At 43.9% G+C, this 27,465-nt stretch overlaps 1 protein-coding gene across 2 annotated transcripts in view; it reads right to left on the bottom strand.

Moving 5' to 3' along the window:
• NDOR1 (NADPH dependent diflavin oxidoreductase 1) overlaps window positions 1-27,465 on the bottom strand; it is a 201,756-nt gene that overhangs the window by 84,381 nt on the left and 89,910 nt on the right. For both annotated transcript variants that reach the window (XM_069241328.1, XM_069241329.1), the window contains one exon: window positions 22,433-22,554. In XM_069241328.1, coding sequence (XP_069097429.1) covers window positions 22,433-22,554 — 122 coding nt within the window. The remainder of the gene's footprint in view (window positions 1-22,432; window positions 22,555-27,465) is intronic.

Below are 27,465 nucleotides of genomic sequence, written 5' to 3'. Positions count from 1 at the left end.
GCGTCTGGTCTAACTTGATACCAAGATTTTTTACAAACTGTTTTGGGCAAGGGGTGGAGCCCAATTCTGCAGGCCAACTATTCTGCTGACCAAGACTCCTCAGATTTGCCAAACAGCATTATCTCAGTTTTTTTGCAATTTAATTGGAGACAGTTATTAGCCATCCAATCAGCAATTTTCCTAAAATATTCTGCACACCATATGTTAGCCATATCAGGAGCTTTCCCCACAGAGATGACTAGATGGGTGTCATCAGCATAGGCCACGATCTCAGACCTGCTAGATCCAACAATCTGCAAGAGCTGTGAAGTCCTTTGCGGCACTACCAAAGAAATATGATATGCATAAAAAACAAATCCTTGGTTACCTCCAGTTGAGGCACCCCCAAATGTACCCCTCCCAATTGTTCGAACTTCCAGAATACAGCCCCTTAGCATCACTTGTCTATGGAGCATATAGGAAAAGATAAAATCTCCAAAACATATCACTCATTGATCACTAACTCTCCCCACAACATATCTACCCTCATGGCAAAAATGGGAGGAAGATGTGGGCCAACTGGATGACATGGGTTGTTGAGATGCACTGGTTGTACCTCACCAATTCATGATTTCGGCTCAGCTAAGAGTGACCTTATTTAAATCTTTAAGATGTCCCAGTCTTCCAAAGCACAACATTTCTTTTATATGGTATGGTCCTCCCCTGTAATTGTAGAATTCCGATATAGGTTACTCACACATTGTCAAGGGTTTCTAAAGGCCTATTGGCATGGAACTCAAAATGATGCTACTAGCGGTAACTGAGGAAATCGAGGGCCTAAGAGGAGAAAGAATCTTATTGCAAAGGGCTCGCTCCTCGCTAGAAGGGACGATGCCTGGCACTGGAAATCAGTGATGGGCCCTGAGTTTGAAATGTGGTTGAAAGGTATGGACTGGCATGTCAGGTTGGAAGAACAAATAAACCAATCCAGGGAATGCTTCAACTAACATAAGAAAATATGGAGCTTTAGTGGCACCATTTTTGATTGCCTTCTGGATGAAGATAGATGTTATTCTGATTAATAGCTATGGAAGGATTTCATGACACTGCAATTTACTTTTTGATAGGCGCTTCAAATAAACTTATTAATGACTATTTCACTTTATACTATGAGCCTTTTGTTTCTTTGTTATTATGGTTGTTTGATTAATACAATATAATAAAACAAATAGCAATAAAAAGAGAGAATGTGTCATGAAGTGCAATCCACCAATGCCTGGGCTCTGGGACACTGTCTTTGAAGTGTACTACTCTACCATAATTGTGTGTTTAGTATCAATCATTACTGATATTACGCCGCTAATAAACATACTGCTCAAAAGTGTCACTTCAGGAAAATGGGAAGGGCAGCGTATAGAGACCTGCTCTGATCTTTTTCACCAAGTGGGCTAGGATTTCTATGGGCGGCACTGGCCGATGCTACGCTTCCTAGAGGGCCTCTTTATAAATGCCTCAGTGGGGATTTTAGACCGTGATCAAGTCCCTATCGAGGCAGTAACATGACCCTTGAAGATATGGAAGGCTCCCTGTCGTTCCATCTCCTGGGTACATTTGTGAAATGGCCAGCATAAGGAAAAGTTGAGGTGCCCCCTTTGATTGCAAAAATTGTTACAATACATTAGTTTATTTATATGTCCCTTACTTTATGTAAGAGACCTTGTACAAATTAAATTGGAGTTCATATTTAACAACAGACTTTTTAACTTAATTTTCTCTGTACGATTCTCACGATCCTTTTATCTAACCTTTTAAAATACTGAAGGGAGAGGAGACAAGTAACTGATGACTACAGAAAAGGTTAATGAGAAGCAAGCTCTGCCCTAATTACCAAATGGAAAGAGATCTTCTTAAAGGGCTTTATTTATACAGCCAGTGAGATGTTTGCTCAATGCCCCTCAGTATTGTTGGGAGAAAGGTCACTGGCATTGGGTTCCTGCCCAGACCAGTGGACAATGCTGCAACCTTTCAAGGTGAATGCACAAGCAAAAAGGGATGGGGAAATACTTTGAGGAAGAGGTATACATTTCCCTAATTCCGAGCTGCCAAAAACTAAACGGAAGCGCACAAAATAAAAATAATTAACTGCAGTCTTAATTATTGCCAGGAAATTGATCTGTCTTGAATTTCCATTGATAATATCGGTACCCCTGATGGCTTATTTATTCCACTTGAAGTTACAGAGTATAGTCCTTCACATCCTAAATATTAGGTCCAAGAGCACAAAACTTAATGGTCATGAATGCTGCTGTCAATCTTAGTCCGAAACGTTATCCTTTGAAAAGGAGTTAAAGAAAACCAGTGCAACAGCAAAAGGTTCAGCATACACATTTCGTTTTGCAAAATATGGATGTGCTCTTAAAAAAAACCACTTAATCCAACTCAACAGTTCTATACACAGCATGGCAAACAATGTAATCACACTGTGTTGATCTCTCCAGCAGACCATGACATATCCAAACAAAACCTCTTTCAAGTGTCTTTGCAAATCAATAATGGGAAGACCCACTGACAAGTGAAGAAATAGTGTACATGGCATTGGGAAAGGCCTAGCCTAAGAGAAAAATAGGATTGTCCATCTCACATCCTCACCTCTCTACCAGATACAGATACCACTGTACACCAAGAACTCTCCACGGCCTGGAGCCTACTCTGGATCTCTTTCAAGACAGACTATACATCAATGGACCACAATGACACCAATGAACCACAATGCTAAAGTAAACACTCAGCACAATCAATCTCTGCGCAGTGTACACGCAGCTGGTGTGCCGAAGGCACACCAAAGGCAAGCCCGTTTGCACCTGTCCGCCCTGGACCGTGCCCAGTGCCATAACTGCTGGTCCTCTCTCCCCCCAAAGATACACCATCCCAGAGCTCTACACCCTAAATCCCAGGATGCGGCAACACTGCCAGCCACTGTGCCGACCCACGCTCCACTAAGGTCCTTTCACCTGTACCCACTGCCACTTCACCTGCCACAGCACCCACACTATCCAACCAATCCAGCCCCACTCCTAACACACCACAGACACCACCAACTCGAATGTGCCCTTCTCAACCCAGGCTCAGTATGCAAGCATTCACGCAAAATATGGGACCTCATCACCACCCTAGCGCCTGACATCGTCTTCCTCACCAAGACCTGGCTCAACCCCACATCCGACCTGGACATCGCCCCAGCGATCCCAGAAGGATATAAAATCATTCACCAGGACCTCACCAACAAGCTGGGAGGAGGAACAGACATCATCCACAAAGAGACCATAGAGTGCACCTCTGCCACTGAAAAAAACACCAACCCCATGGAACATCTCAACTTCAAGTTCAACGCGGATAACCAAACAACCCTTAGAGACACCCTCGCATACCAAACCCCAGGCCCGCGATCCAGCTTCTGCAACACCACTGCAGACTTCATTACACCTATAGTCTCTTGCATAAGGTAAGAGATATATAAACTAATGTATTTTAACCATTTGTGTAATCAAAGGGGGTCCCTATAACTTCCCTTACGCTGAGCATCTCACAAATGTACCAGGGTGATGGAATGACAGGGGGCCTTTCCCAATATCTGCAAGGGTCATTTTACTGCCTTGATAGGGACTTGATTATGGTCTAAAATTCTCACTGAGACATTTATGAAAGAGGTCCTCAAGGAAACGTAGCATCAGCCAGTGTCACCCATGGAAATGTTAGACTCCAAGAACTACGTCTTTCTTGGCGACCTAAAGTTTCACACTGACGACCCCAACGACAACAACACTGCAAATCTCCTTTGCAGTATGAGCAGCCTCGGATTGACCCAGATCGTCCATGACTCTACACACACGCTGGACCCCATTTTTACCTCTAGCAACCTAGTCAAATACGTCATGTCACAGAGCTCACATGGAACGATAACTCCATCGTATACTTCAGCATCTCGAGTACCTGCACCCGCACCTCCACCCCCACGATGACCAGCACCCCACACCAGAGTGGAACAAAATCTCAGAGACCAGCTGGTCAAATGCTCTCAGCACCTCCAACCTTGCTATCACCACCAACCTCAAACAGGGATCATCACATGGATCATCTATTGTACTGACAGCATCGTCCCCATCAAGAATAACAATCAGATAAAATCCTTCAAAGAGGCCAGCTGGCACATCCAAAAACCAGAACAGCAAAACAAGACAGCGAACAGCTGGAGAGGAGATGGCGCACAAGCAAGGGATGCCTCCGACAGAGTGGCTTTCAAGACCTCCCTCAACCTCTACCACTGCCTGCTGAGGGCAACAAAAAAGTCAGACCTTGCCACATGCATCTAAACCAGTGCCAACAACACCAAGGAACTTTCTAACATTGTTAAGGAATTCTCCAACCCGGCTGCCAGCAAAAACAACATCACACATAAGAGCTGTGCAACAACCTCACCCACTTCTTCCACAGCAAGATCGCAACCATATAGAGAAACTTCGAACCCCAACCCACACCTACGGACTTCCTTGATAGATATGCCACCACTGTAACCGACATGAACCACACACTGACCGCATAGAGCATCCTCTCCACTTTGAAATCCATCCTCTCTGGAGCTCCCACAGACCCATGCCGGCACCACATCTTCAACGTTGGAAACCAAAGGATCGGCCAAGACCTCGCCATTCTGCTCAACACCTCTATCACCTCTGCAACATTTCCTGGTGCCTGGAAGCACACCGAAGTAAGACCACTACTCAAAAAACCCTCCGCCAACCCCAGCGAACCCACAAACTACAGACCAATCGCCCTGCTCCCATTCCCAGCAAAGGTACTGGAAAAGATCATCAACAAGCAACTTGTGACATACCTGGAGCAGAACCAGCTACTCAATTCCTTCCAATCCGGCTTCTGCAGCAATCACAGCACCAAAACTGCCCTGAACGCAGCGACCAACAATATCCAAACCATCCTTCCTCACTGGGAGAACCCAGAGGATCCACCTTCCACCTTTCACCTCTGAATCCAAGGAGATCACCTGCGGTGTCCCCAGGGCTCATCCCTCAACCCGCATGCTCCTTAACGCATATATGACCCCGCTGGGCAACATCATCAGATCCCATGGTCTCAACATAGTTTCATATGCAGAAGATACCCAACTCGCCCTCTCACTCACCAACGACCGCTCCACCACCAGAACCAGATTCCAGAGATGCATGACAAGCATCACTGACTGGATGAAGAACAACTGCCTGCAGCTGAATACAAGCAAGACGGAAGTACTGATCTTTGGAAATAGCAGCAACACATGGAACAAATCCTGGTGGCCATCACACCCAGGACCTGCACCTACTCCCTACGACCATGCAAAAAACCTCGGACTCATCCTTGACAAAAGGCTCACCATAAAATGACAGTTTAATGCAGTCTCCTCCGCCTGCTTTCTTACTTTGCGCATGCTACGCAAGATCGTTAAGTAGCTATCCCTACACACGAGATGTACTGTCAGGTCCTAATCACCAGCCAACTGGACTACAGCAACATCCTCTACATAGGAATCACTGAACACCTCCTACAGGGACCTCAGACCATACAGAATGCCACAGACAGACTCATCCTCGGGCTTTCCTGACCAACCCACATCACACCCCACCTCAGGCAACTCCACTGGCTCCCGGTATAGAAAATATGCCAATTCAAGCTGCTGACCCATGCACACATGGCTACACAAAACGAAAGGGTCTGCGTACATTAACCACTGCCTGCACTTCCACCAACCATTGAAAAGACTACGCTCTGCCTCCCTTTCCCTTGCCCATACTCCCCGCATCTACTGAAGAAGTGGAGGTCGCTCCTTCTCTCACTTTCCAGTAAAAACCTGGAACAGTCTCTCCATGCACCTCTAGACCATCACCTCACTTCTGGAATTCCGAATGACTTTCTAGACCTGGCTGAATAAGCCTTCGGGACCTGCAAGGACTTGGATACCCTATTGGGTGATTAGCTGTGATTTATAAATCCTGATTGATTGATAAAATAACCCAGCAGCTCCCCCAGGTCAGAGGACTGATCAGTCGCTATGCCACACAGAGATTTTTTAAGGTTATCTGTACAGTGCTCATGCAACTCTGAGGTGACTTGAGAACTTATATTTGACCAGATGTAAATGTGGGCTTATGAGAGCACCACTGCACACAAGGTAATTGTTTCGGACTAAGAGCAAGATTTTGTACAACAATAATGTTTTTACAATTTCTCAAAGCCAAGGGGGTGGTGTTCTTCTTGAATAATTAAATTAGAGAACTGAATAACACACGATATTAAGAGAGCAACTTCTACCACAGATTTCATACAGTGCTGGTCATGTAACAACCTCCAATCACAAACAGAGCCAAATAAAGGTAATAACCAGAAAGATGCACTGGATTAGTAAAGGGACTATAAGGATGTTTCCTGCATGTTCACAGAGATCGTATTGGCCAGCAAGTGTGACATAAACTACTCCAGGCTTTGGCAGCCTAGGCTTGGAGGCTGCCTCCTTTTTAGGTTGAGCATTTAAGACCTCTTATATATACTTTAGTATATACTTCTTTGTGGCTTAAACCCATCCCCCTGGTTTTCATTTGTTTGTTTTGGCGTCCTTTAAAAATCCTTGCTTCCAAGTGGTTCATTTGGTTTCTTTGTCCCTCCTTTTCATCAGTTGTTCACTCCCATGGAGCACCACCCACCGCAGTACTTGTAGGCTTCCACTTCGTCCATTATAGTAACTGTAAAGGGGACTACTTTTTCCTTTGGCCAACAACACTGGACACAGTGCTGGAGTTTTTCCTTTGATCCAACTTTTGTTTATGCAAATAGGACTTTAATTATTGACATAGTGTGTGTGCTTTTGGGGGCCGCGTGGATTTTATTTTTACAGCACTTCATGTTTCAGCCACACGCCTAACTTGTCTTTATATGAGGTGCCTGGTTTTCTTTTTCATTTCTGTGGGCCAGCCGGACCTCACTCCGTGTCCTAAGATCTACCTCTCCTTAATCCCACATGGTGTCATGAGAGGGCGTGTACAGGCCACTGGTTCCCTTAGACGGAATCCTGCAGGCCTGTTTCAGTGGAGGAGCAGCAGGAGGATCAGCACCAGGGAAGGTGCTGTTGCCAGTCCCCAGCTTGTTTTTATCTCACCCCAACCCTTGATCTATGTTTAGCTGCATAATGCCGTATCACAACGGCCTGTTCTTTGTTTTCATGACCCTTCCTTATGACACAGCATACAAAGCGACTCACACTAACTTGCTGACTCTCTCCGTGCATATATGATTCGGTTAACTGAAGGATGGTCAATCTGGCGAACCAGCCAGGAGAACAATGGGGATAATACCTCACTGCACTCCAATGGGAGTCAGGAGTTGGCGATGCCAAGAGTGATGCGGTGACGCTGACAGATGACCTATACTTCAAGAGGTAGTTATATAATAGTTGTGCATAGTGCTTACAGATCGACTGAAATGTGGCTAATTACACCCTGACGATCCATCCTTCAAAAGCTCAAAGTCGCTCGGAATTCTAAAAAAAATAAAGCTAGTCCATTCCATCACTGTGAGTGTTTACTGTGGCTCTCCATTCAGTTTATAATGTTCTTATTAGTTCTCTGGTGTTTTATATATTTTCATGTAACATTCTTTATCTTGCTATTTCGTGTTTGTCTATTTTGCTTCGTACACCATCCACGCTTCACCTGCCCACGTTTAGCAATATAATTTTTCATTTATAATATGCATAATCCCCATTTTATTTACAGATAGCTTCTTGAACTGACGTAATGAGGTTTTCTAAATGCACCTGATATTGGAAAATAAGGGCCCTCGGGCATAAGAGATAGTGGTTTGCCAACACAGGACACAGTGCTAGAGTTTTTCAGCCTTCCGACTTTCATTTATGCAAATAGGGCTGTAATTATTGAGGTAGTGTGTGTACTTTTGGAGATCGTGCAGCTTTTTTTCAGCACTTGTTTCAGCCACGCAGCTACCTGGTTTTGTATGCAGTGCCTGGTTTTCTTTCTCATTTTAGTGGTCAAGCCGAACCTCGCTCCATCTCCTAAGCTCCACCTCTCCTTAAACCCATATGGCGTCAAGAAAGGGCATGTTCAGGCCACGGGTTTGCTCAGAAGGAATCCTGCAGGCCTGTGTGAGTGGAGGAGAAGAAGGAGGATCAGCACCACAGTGTCTAAATTAATATAAAAATCTGCCTTATTTTTTTCTAAATTGGTGTTGGAGTTCTTTAGAGACATGTCAATTTCTTATAGTCCATGTGAGTGTTGTGAAATGCTTTACACACCTTCCCTCTAATGAGCCTGACTGCTCTTTTCCACTCTACCAGGACTGAGCTAAGGTTTACTGGTGTGAACCCAAGGTCCACTTCTGGGTAACCAAGTCCTACCACATAATACTGCCACCTTGCTACATTGGTGGCAATTGATGTCATCCATCAACCCATCTTCTCGTTCTCCTCTCATCCATTCAACGTCTATTCGTCAGTCCATCCATCATTGACCTCCTCTCTACTTCTCTCATACATCATCTCTGTTCTCTTCCCCTCACCGAAAACACAATGTGGACACAGCACGTATTAGATAAAATGTTTCCGGAAACGCATTAAACTAAAGAATTTCTGACTTGATTGAGCTGGGAGCTTCACCTGTTGCAAACTGCAAATTTTCTACATGTTTTGTATCCCCTGTTTTGACCGGACTTGAGAGCACGCTCTGTATTTGGTCTTCGGTGTTGATACATTCTGCACGCACACTCTTGCTTGAACCTCATAATAATTGGCTGAGGGAAGCTATTAAAGTCTCATGGAAATATGAAAGGAGCTCATATGGTCCTGGGTTTCTCTCACAACCCACATTCTTATCTCGGGATCCATTTTGAGCATGGATGAGTAGTCATTCTAGGAAACAAGATTCAAAGGAATGTCACTAACATCTACCTATTTCTACTACACAACTTCACACCACACCACACAATTCCATACCACACAATACCACAACAAACAATTCCAATCCAACACATCTCTAACTTGCACTTTCAACAACCCTGTCAACTCACCCCCACACATCCAATGCCCCCTCATCCCTCCCTCACACTCCCTATTTCCTTTCTATAATGCCTGCTCAGACATACTAAGCACAGATTCTTTCCTCTGCCTTTTCAAGGTTTCCTTCCCTCAAACCCACGCGCTCCTCCTCTTCTTAGGGTGTCTTCTACATATACAGGTACCCCTATTTATGCGTCTGTGGCCTCCTCTCCCCTTCTTTCTCCCTTTCTCATGCACTCTTTCTGCTCCACTGTCTCTAGTTCATTCACCACTTCCTGCACAAATTACCTATCCCTCTGTTTCTTCCTTTCTCTCTATTCTGTGCAACTCTCACCCCTATCTATTCACCATGTCACATAATTCCACTACACAAATACATTCCATACCACATAATTCCACTCCACACAATTCCACAACTAAAAACTCCAGAACAACCCACATACATCTACTACAATCCAAACCAAAACACATAGGTAAAATACATTGTCACTTACAATGCCAATAGCTCTAATTCTTGCAAATGCAAGACCTATTGCATTACAAATTCTTGTTAACCTTTAAGGCAGGAAGTGGAAATAACCTTTTTACTAAAGCTCTTCAGAGAGCCTAAAGAAGCCTAGGGTGGGGGAAAAGGCACAATTTTATTCAGTCAGGCTGGGGCTTGTTCAGGCATGCATTTGAACGACTAACCAAAGTTTAAATCAAGGTATATTTTTAAACAGGGAGTCAAGAATATCATTTTAGGCAAGGGTTCAAATTTGCAGCCTAAAAGAAAGATGAATCGTTGCTTTCTGGGCCACTTGCAATCAACAGATGTGATGCGTATGAGCTGGAGTAATTATATTGGTTCAGGTGTGACTGGACAGCAGCACTAAAAAGTAAAGCCTCATTCTCTGAGGAACTGGGGCAGATGAAGCAAGAGGGTGGATATCTGGGCTTAGGTTATATAAACAGAATAGCTAACCTGAGTATACACATCCTTTAGATGAAAGGAGTGCTGGGTGGTGTTAGAAAATTGAGGGGGTCATTCTGACCCCGGCGGGCGGCGGTTGCCGCCCGCCTGGCGGGAACCGCCATTTGTCCGCTCCGCGGTCAAAAGACCGCTGCCGGCATTCTAACCTTCCCGCTGGGCCAGCGGGAAGGAGGCCTGCAACACAGAAGCCGGCTCTGAATGGAGCCGGCGGTGTTGCGGGCGTGCGACGGGTGCAGTTGCACCCGTCGCACTTTTCACTGTCTGCTAAGCAGACAGTGAAAAGCTGGCTGGGGCCCCCAGGGGCCCCAGGACACCTGTTCCCGGCAGCCTCTTCCTGGCGGTGAAAACCGCCAGAAACAGGCTGGCGGGAAGGGGGTCAGAATCCCCAGGGCAGCGCTGCTTGCAGCACTGCCCTGGCGGATTCGCCCAGCCGGGGGAAATCCGGCGGGAAACCGCCGGACCCGGTTTTCTGACCGCGGCTTTACCGCCGTGGTCAGAATGGGCTAGGAAGCACCGCCAGCCTGTTGGCGGTGCTTCCGTCATTCGTGGCCCTGGCGGGTCAGAATGACCCCCTGAGTATGAAACAACAGAAGGTTAGCATAGAAGTGCTTCACAGCTGTTTTTTGCAGCCAAAGGGCCAGACAGATCAATCTGGGATTGTTGTGTTCTGAACTGAACCACTGACTCACTTAGGAGTCAGAGTAAGAGGTTTAGTGCAGATCAACTATGGCAAAATCAATTTGTGGTTTCTAAGCTGGACATGGAGATGAGAAAATGTAGCAGTGAGGTTCAACCACCTATGGATGGCCATAGGCAAGCACGCACCTGCAGAGCTGCGAGGCATAGGTCAGTAATCTTAAAAATATGAGTTTGCTGGTCTTCACTTACTCTTGCAACCAATATCTCAAAGAAAATCCACAAACCTGCCCCTTATTTTAAACTTATGATTGTGAAAATTCAAATTCACAAGCTTACTCAGGATTTTCCAGATGGAAAATCAATTAAGTAAAGGTGAGAATTTGTCCAAGTAATTTACAAACACTACAGCCATTCTAAGTGTGAATGATATAAATTGGCTATCTATAAACTGCTATAAATTGAGGCGTGAAATACCTTAGTTCCCAGGTCAACAGAAGTCTCAGAACACAGAGGACATTTTTACCCCCTTGATGATGAAAATGATGAATAATTAGCTTAACAGACACACCTTAACCTGTCCCTATGGGACCGATGTCAGGCCTTGAAAACAGTTATGGCCTCAAGATACAATTACATATTTGGCAAGCCTCCTTTGTTAGTCCACAAATCTATTATATATAAAAAATTAATCCAGAGTCAAACTGTTTCTCTGGAGGGGGCGTGGCAGAGGCTGACATCTTGTGAGTTACATGATCATCCACAATCGATGGGCTTCACCTATAACCTATGGACTAGTGTTATTGCGCTAATCAGTTGTCACGGATGATACATCTTTTACCATAAGTCACATTCCGTCTGGTTTGGGTAAAACATGAAAGGAACCTTTTATCAACTGCAGACGCCCTGAACTGCTGTATAATGAAAATGTCACTTACCCAGTGTACATCTGTTCGTGGCATCAGTCGCAGTAGATTCGCATGTTCTGCAATAGCTCGCCATCTGGTGTTGGGCCGGAGTGTTACAAGTTGTTTTTCTTCGAAGAAGTCTTTCGAGTCACGGGACCGAGTGACTCCTCCTTTTGTCTCCATTGCGCATGGGCGTCGACTCCATCTTCGATTGTTTTTCCCCGCAGAGGGTGAGGTAGGAGTTGAATTGTAGTAATAGTGCCCATGCAATGGAGTGACTAAGTATGCACCTATTTAAGGTTGAGATGATACATATATAGATAATTGAAGGTAACTTCCAAACTGCTACAGGCTCCCGGGGAGGCGGGTGGGCACATGCGAATCTACTGCGACTGATGCCACGAACAGATGTACACTGGGTAAGTGACATTTTCAGTTCGATGGCATCTGTCGCTGTAGATACGCATGTTCTGCAATAGACTAGTAAGCAGTTATTTCCCCAAAAGCGGTGGATCAGCCTGTAGGAGTGGAAGTAGTCTGAAATAATGTCCTTAATACAGCTTGACCTACTGTGGCTTGTTGTGCGGATAACACGTCTACACAGTAGTGCTTGGTGAATGTGTGAGGCGTAGACCATGTGGCTGCCTTACATATTTCTTGCATTGGGATGTTTCCTAGAAAGGCCATGGTAGCACCTTTCTTTCTGGTTGAGTGTGCCCTTGGTGTAATGGGCAGCTGTCGTTTAGCTTTAAGGTAGCAGATTTGGATGCATTTAACTATCCATCTGGCTATACCTTGTTTTGAAATTGGGTTTCCTGCATGAGGTTTTTGAAATGCAATAAAGAGTTGTTTAGTCTTTCTGATGTTCTTTGTTCTGTCAATGTAATACATTAATGCTCTTTTGACATCTAATGTATGTAGTGCCCTTTCAGCTACGGTATCTGGCTGTGGAAAGAACACTGGAAGTTCCACTGTTTGATTTAGATGGAACGGTGAAATAACCTTTGGCAAAAATTTAGGATTGGTCCTTAGGACGACTTTATTTTTGTGTAGTTGTATAAAAGGTTCCTGTATAGTAAACGCCTGAATCTCGCTTACTCTTCTCAGGGAAGTAATGGCGATGAGAAATGCCACCTTCCAGGTTAGGAACTGTATGTCGCAGGAGTGCATGGGTTCAAAAGGTGGACCCATAAGTCTAGTTAGGACAACATTTAGGTTCCATGAAGGAACAGGTAGTGTTCTTGGTGGTATAATTCTCCTAAGGCCCTCCATGAATGCTTTAATGACTGGTATTCTATATAGGGAAGTTGAATAGGTAGTCTGCAGGTATGCAGATATTGCTGCAAGGTGAATCTTAATGAAAGAGAAAGCTAGGTTAGATTTTTGTAAGTGAAGCAAGTAACCCACTACATGTTCTGGAGTTGTGTGTAATGGTTGTATTTGATTAATATGGCAGTAGCAAACAAACCTCTTCCATTTACTTGCATAGCAGTGCCTGGTGGATGGCCTTCTTGCTTGTTTTATGACTTCCATACATTCTTGGGTAAGTTGTAAGTGCCCGAATTCTAGGATTTCAGGAGCCAGATTGCTAGATTCAGCGATGCTGGATCTGGGTGTCTGATCTTTTGGTTGTGCTGTGTCAACAGATCTGGCCTGTTGGGCAATTTGGTGCAGGGTACCACTGAGAGGTCTAGCAGCGTTGTGTACCAGGGTTGCCTTGCCCAAGTTGGTGCTATCAATATGAGTTTGAGTTTGCTTTGACTGAGTTTGTTTACCAGGTAAGGAAGGAGAGGGAGAGGAGGAAAAGCGTAAGCAAATATCCCTGACCAGTTCATCCATAGGGCATTGCCTTGGGATTGTTTGTGTGGGTACCTGGATGCGAAGTTTTGGCATTTTGCGTTCTCCCTTGTCGCAAACAAGTCTATCTGAGGTGTTCCCCAGAGTTTGAAATAAGTGTTCAGAATTTGGGGGTGAATTTCCCATTCGTGGACCTGTTGGTGATCTCGAGAGAGATTGTCTGCGAGTTGATTTTGTATCCCTGGTATAAACTGTGCAATTAGGCGAATTTGGTTGTGAATTGCCCAATGCCAAATTTTTTGTGCTAGCAGGCTTAACTGCGTGGAGTGCGTCCCTCCCTGCTTGTTTAGATAATACATTGTTGTCATGTTGTCTGTTTTGACGAGAATGTATTTGTGAACTATTATTGGTTGGAAAGCTTTTAGTGCTTGAAAAACTGCTAGAAGTTCTAGGTGATTGATATGCAGTTTTGTTTGATGTACGTTCCATTGTCCTTGTATGCTGTGTTGATCGAGGTGTGCTCCCCACCCTGTCATGGAAGCATCTGTTGTTATTACGTATTGTGGCACTGGGTCTTGGAAAGGCCGCCCCTTGTTTAAATTTATGTTGTTCCACCACAGAAGCGAGAGGTAAGTTTGGCGGTCTATTAACACCAGATCTAGAAGGTGACCCTGTGCTTGAGACTACTGCGATGCTAGGCATTGTTGTAAGGGCCTCATGTGCAGTCTTGCGTTTGGGACAATGGCTATGCATGATGACATCATGCCTAGGAGTTGTAATACCATCTTTGCCTGTATCTTTTGTGTTGGATACATGCGTTGTATGATGGTGTTGAAATTTTGAATTCTTTGTGGACTTGGAGTGGCTACTCCCTTTGATGTGTCTATTATGGCTCCCAGGTATTGTTGTACCTTGCGTGGCAGAATTTTGGATTTTGTGAAATTGACGGTGAACCCGAGTTTGAAGAGGGTTTGTATGATCTGATTTGTGTGATTTGAGCACTGTATGAATGAGTGGGCCTTGATTAGCCAGTCGTCCAAATATGGGAACACATGTATTTGCTGCCTTCTTATGTGTGCAGCGACTACCGCTAGACATTTGGTAAAGACTCTTGGTGCGGTTGTTAATCCGAAAGGCAGTACCTTGAATTGGTAATGTATTCCTTTGAATACAAACCTTAGGTATTTCCTGTGCGATGGGTGTATTGGTATATAGAAATAAGCATCCTTGAGGTCTAAAGTTGCCATGTAGTCGTGTAGTTTTAGCAATGGCAATACTTCTTGTAGTGTGACCATGTGGAAGTGGTCTGATTTGATGAAAGTGTTCACTACTCTGAGGTCTAGGATTGGTCTCAGTGTTTTGTCCTTCTTTGGTATCAGAAAGTACACTGAGTAAACTCCTGTGTTTATTTGTGTGTTTGGCACTAATTCGATTGCATTCTTTTGCAATAGTGCCTGCACTTCTATCTCCAGGAGATTGGAATGGTGTGTTGTTAAATTTTGTGCTTTTGGTGGTATGTTTGGAGGGAATTGTAGAAATTCTATGCAATAACCATGTTGGATAATTGCTAGAACCCAAGTGTCTGTAGTGATTTCCTCCCATGCTTTGTAATAATGACCTATTCTTCCCCCCACTGGTGTTGTGTGGAGGGGGTGAGTGACATGTGAGTCATTGTTTAGTAGTAGGGGTTTTGGGGCTTTGAAATCTCCCTCTATTTCTAGGGAATTGCCCTCCTCTATATTGTCCCCGAAAACCTCCTCTATACTGTCCCTGGTAAGTGGACGGTGTTGCTTGTGAGGTGCTGGCTTGTGTGCTTTGACCCCGAAACCCCCCTCGAAAGGGCGTTTTACGGAATGTGCTGTAATTCCCTCTGCTCTGCGGGGAGTAGAGTGCGCCCATGGCTTTGGCAGTGTCCGTATCTTTTTTGAGTTTCTCAATCGCTGTGTCCACTTCTGGACTGAACAGTTCTTTTTCATTAAAAGGCATATTGAGAACTGCTTGTTGAATCTCTGGTTTAAATCCAGACGTTCGGAGCCATGCATGCCGTCTGATAGTTACAGATGTATTAATTGTCCGTGCAGCTGTATCTGCAGCGTCCATGGAGGAACGTATCTGGTTGTTGGAGATGGTCTGTCCCTCCTCAACCACTTGTTTCGCCCTATTTTGGAAGTCCTTGGGCAGATGTTCAATGAGATGTTGCATCTCGTCCCAGTGGGCTCTGTCATAGCGCGCAAGTAGTGCCTGGGAGTTCGCGATGCGCCACTGGTTTGCAGCTTGTGCTGCGACTCTTTTACCAGCTGCATCGAACTTGCGGCTTTCTTTATCTGGGGGTGGTGCATCTCCAGATGTGTGAGAGTTGGCCCTTTTCCTAGCTGCTCCTACAACAACAGAGTCTGGTGGCAGCTGTGTAGTGATGAAAACCGGGTCCGTAGGAGGCGGCTTATACTTCTTTTCCACCCTTGGTGTGATTGCCCTACTTTTGACCGGCTCCTTAAATATGTCTTTTGCGTGCCGGAGCATACCAGGGAGCATAGGCAGGCTTTGGTAGGAGCTGTGGGTGGAGGAGAGTGTGTTGAACAAGAAATCATCCTCGACCTGTTCTGAGTGGAGGCTTACGTTATGAAATTGTGCTGCTCTAGCCACCACCTGAGAGTACGCGGTGCTGTCTTCTGGTGGAGATGGCTTTGTAGGGTAGGCCTCCGGGCTGTTATCTGACACTGGGGCGTCGTATAGGTCCCATGCGTCCTGATCTTGGTCACCCTGGCTCATGGTGGTGTGAGCTGGGGAGTGAGATGGAGTTTGTGCTGGTGAAACGTTAATCACGGGCGGAGGAGAGGGTGGTGGTGTAATTCTTTTAACCACTTTTGGTTGTGGTGCTTGTTCCGTCTGGAACTCCAACCTTCTCTTTCTCCTAATGGGGGGAAGGGTGCTTATTTTTCCTGTCCCCTGCTGAATGAAGATACGCTTTTGCGTATGGTCCACATCAGTTGCTTGTAGCTCTTCCTCAAACCTATGCTTTTGCATTTGGGAGGTTAGCGAGTGCTCTTCTGTATAAGAGCCTGAAGCTGGGTCGCTTGCAGTTTGTTTCGGCGTCGAAACTTTGTCTGCGTGTTTTTTCGGCTCCGAGGTGACTTTTTTCCTTTTCGGGGCCGAAACCTCTCGGCGTCGATCTGTTTCGGTGCCGCTGTCTCGGCGTCGAGCCGTGTCCACACCGGCATCTCGGTGTCGAGGCTTGTCTCCAGCACTTTCTCGGTCCCGAGAAGGCTGCGTGCCGGTGTCTCGACCGGAGTCGGACGATCTCGGCACTGTTTGGGCCTTTTTCGGTGCCGACGGTCGGTCACCGAATTTATGGGTGGAGCCATGGCCTGGTGGCAGTGGCGTCCCCTGGGCCTTGTAAATGTTTCTTTGTGTGGTTTTCGACGTCTTACTCACGGTTTGTGTGTCGTCGAATCCTTCGGAGTCTGAGTCTTGGATCGAGAAGGTACCTTCTTCTTCCTGTTCCTCGAACTCCCGTTGGGCTGTCGGTGCGGACGCCATTTGAAGTCTTCTGGCTCGACGGTCTCGGAGTGTTTTTCGGGACCGGAACGCACGACAGGCCTCGCAGGTGTCTTCGCTGTGCTCAGGTGACAGGCACAGGTTGCAGACCAAGTGTTGGTCTGTGTAGGGGTATTTATTGTGGCATTTGGGGCAGAAACGGAACGGGGTCCGTTCCATCGGCGTTCCTCAGCACGCGGTCGGGCCGACCAGGCCCCGACGGAGGATCGAAAAAACTACCCAGAAGGGCACCGGAGCTCTTCGATCTTCGATGCGGTGTTGAATCTAAGTACGCCGATCCCGAACGCAACAATACCGACGAAAATCTTCCGAAATTAACTATTTTTACCGTTCCGAAACTCGGAGCGACAGGAACACGTCCGAACCCGATGGCGGAAAAAAAACAATCGAAGATGGAGTCGACGCCCATGCGCAATGGAGACAAAAGGAGGAGTCACTCGGTCCCGTGACTCGAAAGACTTCTTCGAAGAAAAACAACTTGTAACACTCCGGCCCAACACCAGATGGCGAGCTATTGCAGAACATGCGTATCTACAGCGACAGATGCCATCGAACATATAATTATACATTTTGTACAACAAACGATGAGGTACAAATTACTCAGAAATCCATTGAATGAACAGATGCAATGACTAAAGACAATTGGTAGAAGGCATTTCTGCACCAACACAGAAGCAGAGAGAAAAGCCTTATTGGGTGTCGCACCATTAGAAACCGCTATGGTAAGAATCCGTACTGCCTAGGGTACCTACCTTGTCCAGTTTGTTCATTACGTTTGAAGCGAAAACCATCTTAGAGAACATTTGGGCACAAACATGGACCAATCAGGCTAGGAGATAATTTATTAAATGTTCACAATGACTCCATTTGGCCTCTGTGACATAGTCATTGAACTTTCTCTCTAACAGTATTCTATGAACCCATGCCAGTGTCAAATGTTATTATGCTGTTCTTCCATCCCTCTAAGTTAATGTCTGTGATACACTTCCAAAAACCCACCTCTACGTGCCTGACCTTTGTTAGTTTTCTCTCTTCTTGTTTTCCTTTCCTAACCAGGAGGGACTGAGTCTGTGATCTGTGTACTATACCATGGCAATAAGCAGGTGGAGGGCACTAGGTGCCTGGCGCACTATCTCCAAACTAAAGGGAGTTGTCAACTACCTTTATTTTGTTGTGGCTGTAGAGAAATAATTATTGCAGCCATATCATATGTGATGTGCACATTTGCAAAAGGTAAGGCAAGGACAGTGCTTTAGCTAAATCAGCTTACACAAATGTAATGTCTACACAATGCATGTCAAACAGGGTAGACATATAAGTGGAAGTGGTGGTTGAACCATTAGTAGGAGATGGGCAAAGCACCATCGGTTTTGACAGTGAGTTCAGGCTATCAGTTTAACTGCTTTCACTCACATGTACAATGTGCCTCAAGGGAGCATTCAGCCCTCGATGCTATGCAGTGTGCACACATAAAAGGCAGATAACACCACCTTTACAAACATAGAGGGCGCTCAACGTCACCGGATTCCACCCCTGGCAAGAACCCTGGATCCTGAACCTCTACTTTAATTTGCTGAGCCTAACAGTCTCCGTCACTGAAAGGAAGATGCACAACCTCTACAAGACAGGGAAGAGCTTCAATGTCACTCCTCATCCTTGCCTCTGCCTTTTTCTACTGTCTGATTGTGGAAGATGTGCTGTTGAGCCTGCCCTCTGCATGCCATCACCCTCCTTCTATAGGCCTGCCTGTTGGAGCTGTTTTAGTCGCAACTAAAAAGAGGATGCATTTAAGGAGATAGAGGCTGGAAATGTGGTACAGTAAGATGAGGATGATTTGCTATATACTGAAGGTGGGGAAGGCAGAGGGCGAATATAGTGATCAGGTTGTGGAAGTGTAAGAGAATAGGAAACAGCATGTGGTGGTGGAAGTAAAGGTGAAGGAGGATGAGTATGTGCTAGTGAATAATGACAACAAGGATGAAGATGTGATGTGGAGGGTAGAGATATGGAAGGAACAAACAGAAGAAGGATGATGGGGAATGGGAATAAGGTTTAGGATGTGGTAATGAGGAATGCAATGGTTAGTGAGAGGGGGGATAGGATGCAAAATGGAGGTTGTGATGAGGTGGTGAAAGATGGTGATGGATAATAGAGATAAAGAATTATATAGTGAATGTGACAATCATACTTATGTTTATGCCAAGATTTTAATTTAATGCCACTTTTGTACTGTTTGTGTATGTCTTTTGAGTGTTGTAAGTGGTTTTCTAACAAAAAAAAAAGAAAACCACACATTATTCCTAAATCAAGGGTGTTCATTAATCCTATGGCTCTCATTACAAAAGGCATAAGCAGGGGGGCATTTTTCCTCACCCCAAGAGTCTGGGAAAATCCAGCCAATTATAGTTGGATTGAGATGTTCCACTAAGAAATTAATTCCAGTCTGATTCCCCTGGTAATCCTGTCACCAGATTTCCACCCACAGGTTTTGGCTACGTTCAGAGTGAGAGTAAATGGATTTACAGTGTTCCTGCAGATGTGGAAGGCAACTACTGTCAGTGGCACCATCAAAACTGTGGCCATTGGTAATGAAGGCCTGTGCGTCACTTCAATGTGCAGCCTCATCGTAGGATTTTCATGAGATATACAATATTTTTGGTTCATTGATAAAATACATTACATTTAGTGGTTCTGCAACATATTTTTAATTCTTTGAGTAAGGCATGGTTTCTCCCATAATTACATCTGTATGCCAAATAATGCTCCTTGTACTATTGCAAAATTTAGAGAATTCAATGTGGTCTTGCCCAGAGGACGCAATGGGTTTCACTGCATGCTATATGAATAGACATTTTCTTTAAGGTTTGCAGTTTAAAATGTAAGCATAAAAATGTTGTTTCCGGAAGGCCATTGTAGGATTATGCTGGCTCTGCATTTACTTTTTTGTAGATGACAACTGAGGTTAATTTTGAGGTCTAAGCACTGCAATCATACCACCTTGCCACATTTATCTCACAAAATAACACATTTATTGAAATTTCTTTATTACATTAAACTTTTTCACAAGAACTGAACACTACAAATAAAATGAGAGAAATTCATTGTGAAATTGTAGTAATGTATAACAATTGATGTTTACACATAACAAATAAGATTAGCAATAGGATATATGTAACAAGGTTTTATTATGGGGAATTAGCACAACATCCCCTGCTGAAAACCCAACAACATGCATTTCAGATCACAGCTTATTGAAAAAGAAGTGGAAAGCATTTAGAGAATAATTATCCAGCTGAGAGGGTGACTGAATCACTTAGAACATTGGTTCCCAACCTGTGGCTCGGGGACCCCTGGCAATCAGCGAAGCCTCCTCAGGAGCTCCGTGAGTGCTGAGAAAATGTAATAATATTAACAGATTAGGTCCCCAGCTTCGTTGGGGGGGTCCCCAGATTACAATAATGATTTAGTGTGTTCCCCGTGTTCCAGTTCTGATAAAGTGGGGATCCAGAGAAGTCAAAAGGTTGGGAACCCCTGACTTACAAGTCAGGGAGTCTATAGATGTTTTTGAGTGGGGTCAGGAAGGGTGATATAGACATATAGAGGCTTTCAAACAGGTAAATATCTTTGTAGTTAAAAGCAGTCGTTCTTAACCTGTGGTCTGGTGACCCGTGGTGTTGGTCGGGCCGCCAAACCAGAGGTGGCGGTCAGACAGCCGCACTCCTGGAAGTCCGACCACCAGATTACAGCCCTGGTGTTTGGACAGCCAGGGGACCGCCAACACCGCCGGGATTACAGATCCCGACAGGGTGGTGGCGATCAGAGTCATGGTCAGCCACGGCGGTGCCCAAGGCGGTACCACCAAGCTGATCATGACTCCACTTTCCGTCAGCCTTTCCATGGCAGCTTAACCGCTATGGAAAGGCTGGCAGAAAGTCAGTACTTGGGGCCACCGGGGAGCCAATGGCATGGGCAGTGGAGAGCCCCCCCCCCCCCGGCAACCTCAAGATGTGCACTGTCTGTGCTACAGACAGTGCTCATTCCAAGGGTGCTGTTGTGCGACAGCACTGGCCGCGACTCCCTTAAGGGAGCCGAGGCCAATGCCGTGCCACTGTTTCCGCGAGGCAGACCGGCGAAAACGTCGTACTATGATGTTTCCGACAGTCAGCCTGGTGGAAACATTGTATTACAACTGGGAGGGAGGCAAGCCGCTTGACGGTGGCGTCCTCCTAGCAGCTTAGCCGATCGGCTCATCCGAGTGCAAAATCGTAATGAGGCCCGTAGTATGGATGATGGGTGGCCATGATTAAATTTAGAAGCTTCCCATTGCAAAAAAATATATCTTTTATTTTTGTTGTATTTGTCTGTGAATTAAATAAAATGTTATCTTTTGTGCATTTGTTAAATAAATGCTTATTTCTGTATTTTTTGTGTATCATTTTGTGATACAAATCATTGAAAATGCTTAGGCAGCGGTCCCTGGATTTCAATAAGGATACAGGTGAGGGTCTCAACATTCCAATGAGGATTAAGTGGGGGAACACAGAAGTCAAAAGGTTAAGAACCACTGCTCTAAAGCTTTCTGTACACATTTACCGTGCAAGGTTTTGTCAATAGTTATTTTCAATGGGTAGCTTTTTGATAATTATAGATAAAACTGTGAATACAATGAAATGATTTGTGATGTATCCGTTCAACTATTTAGAACTTCGAAACAAACATCATGGTGTGTTTACATAAATCTGTCCTAACTACCCTCACATCACTGAAAACTCTGGTGCAAAGTTTGTCAATAGGTTTTTTGCAACTGGATAGCTTTCTTATCAATTATAGATAAACCTGTGAATAGAATGAAATGATTTGTGATGTAAAACGTTCAACTATTTAGAACTTCGAAAGAAAAGTTTTGATGTGTTTACATAAATCTGTCCAAATTACCCTCTGCAAAAAGACGCCACTGAAAACTCTCTTACTAAACACATTAGCACAAACGGTTGCCATAAAATACTTCCTAAATATTGTTTTATGTAGAGAAACATTGTTGTCATAAATGTGAAGGAATTAAAAGGGATGGCAAAAAGACTTATAATTTCAGTGTAAATGGACAAATTCGACTAAATCGATGTGGCTTGCAGCAACTTTATCCAGCATCTTAAAATCTCTGACAAATCAGGTTTGCATGTTGATACACATTTGTCAGAACTGTACATACATCTCGATTTAACATGCAAGTATGTCTCTCGAAGCAAACCCAAACTCTCCCAGACTTATGGCTTGCAGCAACTTTATCCAGCATCTTAAAATCTCTGACAAATCAGGTTTGCATGTTGATACACATTTGTCAGACCTGTACATACATCTCGATTTAACATGCAAGTATGTCTCTCAAAGCAAACCCAAACTCTCCCATACTTATCTGATACACAACGACCAAGAAAACAGAACAAAATAATCCAAATGTTGATAAATACTTGCCTGCAACATTTGGCTTCAAACGAAATTTCCTATTTGGATCAAGACGAAGCAGTCTGCAAAACTGTTCAACGTCTCCTGGAGGGTTCTGGGGCTGAATCATCACAACATCCCCGGCTAAAAACCTGAAAACCAACAAATATGCTTCACTAGTGTCACTAAACTAGTTTCAGTGCAACTTCAAGCCTTTAAAATTGTCAGTCGCTGAACAGAAAAAAAGTTCAGAAATGCAATGAGTAGTTTAATGAATAAAATATTATTATTTGTCAGTCTAATGTACAGTACCTCCAAAAATATCTGTTAAATCTGAACATCTGAAAAAAAAAGTTTTTTCATACATACAGAGTGCACAAAGATGACGATAAAAATTGTTGTTGCAAAAAAAGGATTTAATGCAAAATTCTGAAAAAGGGGCGATCTCGTAAGCTCTTATATTGTACTTTAATAACAAAAAAGCTCAAGTCCCTTCCAGAAACTGCAAGCACAGGCACAGAATGAAATATTATGACAGTCAAATGGTCAAAATTAAATCCTCTAGGAGCAATTTAATGCAAGGACAGGAACAAGACAAAGTAGGTGCGCAAGCTGAAAACTCTTCATAAAAAGTTTGGAGACCTGCCAAGATGAGCCCGGCAGAAACAGAGCTGCCAAAACAGTAACTGATATGCATAGGTTTGTCTGGAAAGTGGAATAGAAAATTTAGTGAAAATAAAAAAAAGACATCTTTAAAATTGTTCCTTAGCATGATCGGCCTTGGTATTCAGCATGGCGGAGCCAGCAAATAACTGAAACAGCTGGGCAGCAGATCTAAGGTTTTCAGATACCTGGCATAAAATATTTCATTCAAAAGTCTTTCAATAGGGGCTATTATATTTGAAATAGTACTGGAAAGGACCCACATTAGGATGCTATGAGCCTAAACCATTAAAAATCACCAGTATCACTGTAACTGTACTTATTGCTTTGAAATACCAAAAGATTTTCATATAAGTTCACTTCTGTTTATGAGAATTTCTCTCTCCTGAAATAATATACATTAAGGAGGTCATTATGACCCCGGCGGTCGGTGTTAATGTGGCGTTAGTACCACCGACAGGCTGGTGGTACATGTCACCACATTATGACACTGGCGGGCCAACCCGCCAATATACCACACCGATCGCCATGGCAGTAGCATACTCTGTTTTTGAGATTCGGAGATAACAATCTCCAACCCTTCGGCCACCACTGTACCACCGGCGGCATTTTGACCCTGCCTACTGTCATGGTTTTCAAAGACCATGGCGGTAGGCCCTACCAGTCACAGGGAATTCCTTCTGTGTCACTGGTAGGAGTCCCACTCACCCCCCCTAACACTCCCCAGACAACCCACAACCCGACTCCATCCACGCTCCCCCTTTGTAATCCCCCACATACATGCAAAGGCACACACCATGCATTCACACACTCACTCACAGAGGCATACACACATTCATGCACGCATGCATCCATTCATTCACGCACACATCCGTACACACATTCATACTGACACGCAGACACGCATTCACATTTCCATTCATACACACATTCTCACACATGCACACACACACATGCAAACAACACTACACACACAGAGTCGCGCACACACACTCACACATTCATGCACACACCCCCACACACACAACACCTCCCACCCCTGTCGGAAACCCAACTTACCTGCATCCAGGGGGTCATAAGGCAGGGGACAGGACGGGGAGCTGCTACGGCCAGCAGCGCCCGCCAGCAGAACACCAAATTATTATTTGGCTAATGGTGGTAGCAGCGCCACCTTAACACAGTCCGCCAGTATGGCCACAGCCGGATATCCGCCCTTCTTGTGGCGGAAATCCGGCTGTGGTCATAATTTGGCAGATGGATGTTAGCCGCGGTGACGGTCTTCTGGCAGCCGTCGCCGAGGCAGTAGGCGGCATTTACCGCCATTTTCATAATTAGGGCCTTTATGTTTTACTGGGAACTAATAAGGCTATAGAAATAGAGTTGGACGGCTTATTTTAACAATTTAAATGAGTTCGAGGAAAATAAATACCCTTTTTCTACTGTCCTCAATAATGAAGATTTTGTAAGAGATTTTCTAGCACCAAAGGTATTAAAAACCATCTGCTGCGTCTATACAGAACTTGGTATTAACGCTAAAAGGTTAGAAAATTAGTAAGATAGGAGTTGACACACTAGTTTTCAAAGGTGAAATACTTTTGTTTGCACAACAATCACTGCCACATATACATAAATCCAATGAAACAGCTCACAGACCTAAAATTAACTTTACGTTTATCATATTTACATACAATGTAAACTCATACATTTGTGAACTCAGCATACAATTACTACATTTGTTGGCTGGTAAGATTAGCAATAAATTATGTTCAGGGAGCATAGGAGATGTATTAATTGACTTGTAATAACTCACAAATTAAAAATCAAATGCTCTCAAGCCACTTAAGGCTTGAATAAGTGGAATATAAAATAAACATGCCCTTTAAATATTTTTGCTGATCAAATGATAGTTAGCCTTGGTGCCTATATTCAATAGCCAAGGTCCATGGAGTCCTGACCCCTTTCTTATGTTTCAGCCAAAGTATATTCAGGGGTTGTGGAGAAAGACTTCACTGAATGGACATCGAGCAGGTGCTGAAAAGTCATGATTTATTTTTTGGATGAACAACAGGACAAATATATCATGGATCTGTATGTGAGTAAGAGCTATGAAGTTAAGGGGAAGGGGAGCAGCAAGCACTATAATATGGAAGATTGGGCATTTCAGCATGACAGGAGTAGGGTATGATGGTCATGGTAAAATGGATGTTAATTCTAGCTGCCGCTACTATTAATCAGTAATCTCTGTTGGGTAGATGCAAGGGTTGGAGGAGATGAGGATGCAACTAGACAAAAGCTATAATGTGCTTGACCACATCCAATAGCATACAAAATGTTACCTTCTCTGACGTTATATAGTAAATACCTTCCAGAAATGTGCCTTGTTTCGCTTGGATGACTAGAGACGATGAGAAAGCAACACAAAATCTTACATGGATTGAACGTTAAAGCAAACTGAGAATTGTGTATAGTCCCCTTATCATGGAAATTCCAACTTCTAAACAACATACAATTCCACAGCCTGTGAAGGAGCTTAAGAGCAATTGCTTATTCCAGAAATCATTCACAAAAAGTGTTTTGACAATTAGGGATGAAGTCACTCTAACATAAATTTGACCTAACTTCCTGAACCCTTTACATCTATCGATCCAAATTCACGCTTCACTCTGGCAAATAATGGGAACTCATTCTTGAGTTCCAATACTGGGGATAGCAGAATACCAAGAGTCAGTCTCAAGGACAATCTTATGCCCATTGTGGTATGCAAAAAGAGAAGTTTGCATTTGAGAGACAAACCGGCTGTAATGGCTAGTGTAAAGAATGTTGAACAATATCATGAAAATGCAATCAGACCTCTAACCTCATTCAAATTATTACATTGAAACACATAAGTATCTAGGGCCCACCGAATAAGAATATCAGAAGCGAAGCCTCAAACCCCAAAAACTGTACATCCAATTACAGACATCTATATAGCAATAGATATTGGAAACCTGGACGCTGATTAAAAAGCTATCTAATCAAATCATGAGTAAATAAACTAGCAAACACAGAATCATGCAATCAATTTGAACGTGGGTATAAAACCGGCCCCATATTGGTTTTCTTAGCACAAACAAAAGCTGTAGCCAATAAGGTTATTGTAATTAAGTCCTTCGAAGGGCTGACAGTTGCAGACTGGATGAGCATAACTGAAGAGTGTTTAAGTTTTTACAAACAATTCTACTGAGCTCAGGTTATGGACAAAGAGGTAGTTAGGAGACATACTGAGATGTATCTAAATCTCTGAAAGCTTCCTTGCCATTCTCCACCGGACCAGACTGTGGTAAATATACCTACTGCCCTTCAGGTAATGGTTGAAACAATTAAATCTAGTTGTATGGGCAAGGCACCTAGTATTGATGCTATACCCTCAGAAATGAATAAATGTCTCAGCTCTATGCTCTACAGATTTATGCAGTCAGCATCTGGATTTGTATCAAGTCCACTAGGACACAGGGGATGAAGATATGAACAGGGATTTCAGCTCAGATGAATAGGGTAAAATTTCCACAAGAATTCAGGCATCCAGTATAAATATTCAGCATTGAAGGTTATTGTGAAAAATATTATAAAGGTGAGTTTGAAGGTTTTTGACCTCCGGAATTAGAGGTGTGTTGATGGAGATGTGGCATGAAAGGTACAATGATAACTAAATGGTAAGAATGGCTAAAGATCTTGGACTTTTGAGCTATAGTACACACAAAAGTTGTAGAAACTGTAAGAAATAAGATCCACAAGGATGTTTATTATGTATCGCAATGGGGCACAGAGGGGTGGTCTTTGCATTGATGTATCTTGGGTAACGAATTTGTGACAGCTTAAAAGTTAGTAATTGTGTGGCTATGAGGCTCCAGGAAAATACCTTCAGGGGAATGTATGGCAAATGAAAAATCGGCAGCAATCAGTAGCAACATAACAAACATTCAGACAATGACATCCCTATTTATTGGATAGAAAATAAAGTGGAATAAAGACATACCTGCTCCTGAGACTGAAAGCAATACAATGTTGGGGGTTATCTCCAGGTAGCATAGGTGCAAACAGTCAATAGCGTAGAAGGCAAATGAACTAAGGATAAATCAAAGAACCGGTTCAATGAATATGGGGCAAGGGTGTTTTGTTTTCTTTGTCTGGTTAGTTCTATTAGTTTTCTGGGGTTGGGTTTAATATTTTGGACAATGCACGGCAAGCTCTGGTAATTCTTCTTAATATGTTGCATGCATTATGCAGTTGAGTACAAATGCTTTATATAACATAACATTTAAATACAAAATGGAAAAAAGGCAGCAAAATATGATGTGTCTAAAAGGTAAGTATCTTTTATCTCGCTGTCTTTACCCTGCATGACCTTTACCCTGCAA

Source organism: Pleurodeles waltl, chromosome 6 (genome assembly GCF_031143425.1).
Source record: "Pleurodeles waltl isolate 20211129_DDA chromosome 6, aPleWal1.hap1.20221129, whole genome shotgun sequence".
In the NCBI taxonomy this organism is placed as follows: Eukaryota; Metazoa; Chordata; class Amphibia; order Caudata; family Salamandridae; genus Pleurodeles; species Pleurodeles waltl.
Note: the sequence above shows the minus strand (reverse complement) of the source record. Positions and strands in the feature narration are given on the sequence as shown.